At 42.5% G+C, this 6,000-nt stretch overlaps 1 protein-coding gene across 1 annotated transcript in view; it reads right to left on the bottom strand.

The window, feature by feature from the left end:
• Positions 1 to 6,000, bottom strand: part of pcsk7 (proprotein convertase subtilisin/kexin type 7) — a gene marked incomplete at its 3' end in the record, with an annotated part of 72,837 nt that overhangs the window by 24,207 nt on the left and 42,630 nt on the right. Inside the window, exons 10-11 of the mRNA XM_084064038.1 lie at positions 2,744 to 2,911; positions 365 to 469 (exon numbers count right to left, since the gene is read on the bottom strand). Coding sequence (XP_083920164.1) covers positions 365 to 469; positions 2,744 to 2,911 — 273 coding nt within the window. The remainder of the gene's footprint in view (positions 1 to 364; positions 470 to 2,743; positions 2,912 to 6,000) is intronic.

Here is a 6,000-nt window from a genome sequence, read left to right as displayed (position 1 = left end):
CCCGCGGGCTGGTTGTTAGAGCGGGTTTCCACAACTCGGGATGCCCCAGAAACGAGGCAGGAGGGCAGGCAGAGTGTTGTGCTGTCTCTGCTATGATTGTCAGCCGCCATGCGGAGACACTGCTGCTGGTGGCCATGGAGGGCTGGGTCACATGACATGCTTGTTGTATCATGAGGACATAGGCCTTGACTTTGTGGACGTAACCTTGCTGCAGTGTAATATTTGTGTCCTTGTGTCCAATTTCCTCTTGTGTGGATATAAATAAATTGTTAAAATGTATGTGTGTGTGTGTGCGTAGGTGTGTATGTGCGTGCATGCGTGTGTGTGTGTGTGTGTGTGTGTGTGTGTGTGTGTGTGCGTGTACCTTGGCGGCGTTGACCAGTCTCCAGGCGTTGAGCAGACCAAAGCCATGCTGGTGACTGTGATGGAAGCCTGCTCCATTCTGCATCCAGTCTGCACTAAGGTCATACTACACACCACACACACACACACACACACACACACACACACACACACACACACACACACACACACACACACACACACACACACACACACACACACACACACACACACACACACACACACACACATCTTTATTGTCACATGACAGGTTTACAGTGTAAACCAGTGGGCGATATTCGTTTTTGTGCAAAACTCCATAGTTTGTTGTTTTTCCATAAAAAAAGAAGAAGGTGGGTGAGCAAAGGGGGGAAAGATGTCTATATATTTACAAAGCATATCCATCCATACAGTACGTACAGGGTTAAACAACTAAAAATGGGATTGGTCTTCACAATTGTAAATGCAAACTTTGCCTGATATGCCCCCTTTCCCGCATATCTGAGTAAATACCTCCAAAAAGTTAGTGAGTCACAAAACTAGAGGGAGCGTTAACAACGATCTGGTACCACCCACCCATAAAACAAACATGGGCAAATTCTCCTTCTACACCACTGCCACCCAGGCTTGGAATAATCTTACCCCTTCCCTCAGAAAGTGCAGTTCGCTGGGCTCTTTTAAAACAGCCCTGAAAATTCACCTTACAGGAGGCCAAGAAAGGAGGTAGTACTATTTTCCCGTTAGACAGACGACCCTCTTGTACATATAGGTTTTAGCGGCGCTATCCGCTCTATACCTGCGGATCCTGCTCTATACCTGACTTTGTCCGTGTTCACCGTCAACGTTCTGATTGGTTTTTATTTTATTTTTAGCGGCGCTAGCCGCTCTATATCTGACTTTGTCCGTGTGCGTACGTCAACGTTCTGATTGGTCAGGTGCGTCAACAAAGTGATTGGTCAAGCTTCACGTGACACATGGCTATAAACACATTATAAACACATATCGATGACAAAATGTATCAAAGGCGCCGCTACCTTCACACAGGGTGTGATTTTTTAATTGATATTTGAACTGTGGTGCCACTATATATGTCTATGAATTGAATATCAAGGACCTCGTTGGAAACAAGTCCGCAAGGACGTTTATGAACAGACCTGTTAGACAAAGTGTTTTAAATGTAACTGTGCTGTTTTACATGTTTGCCTAATAAAATGTTCAATCAATCACTCAATACACAAGGTTTAGACATAAGGTGCATGAACATACTGTAGCAGCTGATATATACTGTACATGATATAGACAAGAAGGTGCAAGAAGCACACACACACACACACACACACACACACACACACACACACACACACACGTGTTGATTTTGACAGCAAAGTTTGATGTAGTTTTAGTCATAGTCTTTTGAATAAAATGCCATTTAGTTTTAGTCATATTTTAGTCATCTGAAATGTTTTAGTTTTTGTCTAGTTTTAGCCGACGATTACAGTTGACTAAATCTACAGTTGATTTAGTCGACTAAAATGTTGATGGCGTCGTAATGGCTGCTTTTACACTTGGTTGCATGCTGAAAATAGCCGATCTACAAGCTCACAACGCGTCGCAGTGCGACGCGTTGCTATTTTCAGAGCGTAACACCCGTGCGCAACCAAACATAAAATGACTTGTCTTTTAGTTCTACTGGATCTCTTCTCCACTAGATCCCTCTCTAACATTTTTAGTCTAGTTTTTATTTGTTGACTAAATTGTCAATATATTTAGTCTTATATTTAGTTTTAGTCATCGTAGCTTAATTTTTATTTAGTTGTCATCAGTGAAAAAAGGTAGTCAACGGACATTTTTCGTCATAGTTTTAGCCGACGAAATCAATACTGACACACACACACACACACACACAGAGACACGCGTGTGCACACAGAATAGTGCGTCAGTGTCAGACAAACATAGTGAAAATAGCTGCATCTACAATGCGTCGTGTCACATTGTGAGCTTGTAGATTGGCTTTTTTTTCTATTTTGAAAACATTTTGAAAAAATCACACCCTGTGTGAAGGAAGCGGTGCCTTTGGGGCGGGGCTTAACTCATTTCAGTGCATCCCTATTGGTGGTCTGAGTCCCTGGGGGTCCCTGGAACAACATATTTTGATGGGGGTCCGCGGCCAAATACATATCATTTTGGGGGTCCTTGACATGAAAAGGATTGAGCACCACTGATATAGAAACATAGGTTTTTCAGAAAACTGTTGAGATTTAGGAGACATGTAGAATCGGCTTCAGGTCTCAATGGGTTAAACAATTTTATGAAAAAACACTAAATCGCTGGCAGTGGGCAAACGCATCCAGAAATAAGTCTGGCAGTGAATGAGTTAAGTTCAGGGAAACACACACAGTACCTTGGTAGCAGTGTAGGTGATGATGTGCTGGACGTCCCTCCAGGTCAGACAGGGTCGGACCTGCAGCATCAGCGCCACCATGCCGGCGGCCAGGGGGGCCGCGGCCGACGTGCCCGTGTGTCCGTCTGTACAGCCTGTACCCTGCTGCATGGACCAGTCTGATGTCACCTACACACACACACACACACACACACACACACGGTCAGAGAAAGGCTGATACCTGGGCTATTACGGTCATCAAATTTTAGTTAATGATTAATTGTAATCTTTTCATACACTTCACAAAACCTGTGTGTGTGTGTGTGTGTGTGTGTGTGTGTGTGTGTGTGTGTGTGTGTGTGTGTGTGTGTGTGTGTGTGTGTGTGTGTGTGTGTGTGTGTGTAGCCTGGGCCATGTCCACAGGCTGGTGGTCAGGGGCTTGAGGATTATGGGGTTGTCCAAGTGTAAAGAAAGGCCTTTGCACACAGGGTGCGATTAAGGCTTTTGCACACAGGGTGCGATTAAGGCTTTTGCACACAGGGTGCGATTATTCGCACGGAAAAAACGGACAATATAATTTTTTAAATGAACACATGGTTCTCAATGACCTCATGCACACCCCGTGCGGCGATGCGGCGATGCCAGTTCGATTCGTGCGTTTTTTCGCATGCGGTAAAAAACTGATTGACTAATCACACCCTGTGTGCAAAGGCCTTTAGTCAATCAGTTTTTACCGCATGCGAAAAGACGCACGAATCGAACTGGGTTCGATTGAAAAAAAAAAAAGCATCGCCGCATCGCATTGCCACACAGGGTGTGCATGAGGTCATTGAGAACCATGTGTTCATTTAAAAAATGATATTGTCCGTTTTTTCCGTGCGGAAAATCGCACCCTGTCTGCAAAGGCCTTAACCCATTAAGACCTGGAACTGTGTCATTTTTAGATTTGAGCTAAAAAGCATTATTTTACACTTTGGGCTATTCAAAAATAGCAGATCTACAAGCTCAGCTTGTAGATCTGCTATTTTTGAAAAATCGTGAAAATGTGTGCAAACCTTTGAATATATATATTTTTAAAGCAAACATTTTTAACTCAAATCTTTGTTTCTAGGGGGTCCCTGGAACAAAATATTTTGATGGGGTCCGTGGCCAAATTCATATCATTTTGGGGGTCCTTGACGTGAAAAAGATTGAGCACCACTGATATAGAAACATACGTTTTTCAGAAAACTGTTGAGATTTAGGAGACATGTAGAATCGGCTTCAGGTCTCAATGGGTTAAGGCAAGGCAGCTTGCAAAATATTACTCAATCTCCTCCATTATAGGCAGTTGATCTATTTGGAGGAGAAGGTGCTTGCTTCCTGTACCCATAATGTTTCTCTGGTGTTGGTAATATGGCAGACTGAAGTATATGACCAATGTCGACTGTGTAAGTTCATGCGCCTTTGTTATAATTACAGTGCTCAGTGTGAACGGCCCTTAACGATTATAGGCACACTAATTGCTTTCAGATCTAAATACGTTGCCCAGGCTGTGACGGGCCTGGTGGAGACGTGCCCAAACATAGTCAGAGAGGTGCTAGCTCTGGACGGCCTCCACACACTGGAGGAGAAGAGGTGCTAGTACTGGCCACGCATCAAACCACTCACTGCTGTCAGACAGAGACCCTGTATCTCCACATTTAAACTTGTTATGTTCTTTTTGTATATTAATGCCCTAGTTCAGGGGTCTACAACCTTTTCAGGCCAATGAAGCAGGGACCCCCTCTATATTGTAACATTGTGTTTCAGATAAACGTTTGCTGCTCTTTTTTTCCCTCTACATCTATAACTCTTTGCCAAAAATAGCCGATCTACAAGCTCACAACGCCTCGCGCTGCGAGGCGTTGTGAGCTTGTAGATCGGCTATTTTTTGGCTTAAGTTCTCCCCAGAAAAGGGATGCTAGGGTTCAAGTGGTTAATGTAAAAAACAAATCATATCACACAAAGATTTGGCGGACCCCCTGTAGTAACTCTGAGGACCCCCTAGGGGTCCCGGACCCCCTGTTGAAGACCCCTGCCCTAGTTCATACATTGGCAACTGGCGGTCCGGGGGCCACATGCGGCCCCCACCGTCACTTAATGCGGCCCGCAGGTTAATATCGGAATACTGATGTATTATTGATTTCAGCTGTTTACAATTACAAACATGAACCGCTTTAATTACTTCAATAATAATAATAATAATAATAATAATAATAAACGTTATTTGTATAGCACCTTTCATGACATGACATGCAGCTCAAAGTGCTTTACAGAGCAAGAATACAATTACAGTTACAAATAATTTAAAGAAAAATAAGAAAAGCAGAAGCATAAAACACATTAAAATAATAGCAAAGGGCAGTGAATCAGGCAATACAGTGAGGACATGTACAGCAACACAGATATTTAAAAATCAACCAAAAAATCTGCTAAAAGCAAGAGTTAAGAAATAGGTCTTGAGCTGTGCTTTAAAGCTATCGACAGAGGCTGCCTGTCTTAGGTGTAATGGGAGTTTATTCCACGCTGTCGGTCTGTAAAAGCAGAATGCTGCTTCACCGTATTTTTAATATGTCATTGTAGGCACCCCAACAGCTCAGCACTTGAAGACCTGAGGGGCCGGTTTGGAACATATCTCTCTAGGCAGTCATAGAGGTAGGAAGGTGCCAGACCATTTAGAGCTTTATAAACTAGTAAAATAATTTTAAAATCAATCCTAAAAACAACCGGGAGACAGTGTAGTGAAGCTAGAACTGGAGTGATATGTTCTCTCATCCTAGTTTTAGTTAAAATTCTGGCTGCCGCATTTTGAACGAGTTGTAATCTGTCAGTTGTTTTCTTTGGCAGGCCAGAGTAGAGTGCATTGCAGTAATCAAGCTGAGATCACTGCAATATTACTGCAAAATTACTGTAGTCTATATTAGTAGCTTAATGACTAGTATTACAATTGTATTGTCTTTTTTTATGACCAATGTATTTAAGCTCATAAAGTTAACGTACAGTAAGTATAACTAAATGCATTTGAAATTAAATACAAATTTAACTTTTCAGGATTCTAATACAAAAGTAGCAAAACAAAAACCAGGATTCCAATTGAAAAATAGCAGATCAACAAGCTCAAAACGCGTGGCACTGTGCCACATTTTGAGCTTGTAGATCGTAAGTGTGGAAATATAGTGGCCCTTTCCATCATCAAAGTTGCATCACCCCTGCCTTAGTTAATCGTAAAAGAGTAACAAAATAACTTTTATTTTCAC

This window comes from Gymnoscopelus microlampas, assembly GCF_963454915.1.
Source record: "Gymnoscopelus microlampas genome assembly, chromosome: 8".
Classification (NCBI taxonomy): domain Eukaryota; kingdom Metazoa; phylum Chordata; class Actinopteri; order Myctophiformes; family Myctophidae; genus Gymnoscopelus; species Gymnoscopelus microlampas.
Note: the sequence above shows the minus strand (reverse complement) of the source record. Positions and strands in the feature narration are given on the sequence as shown.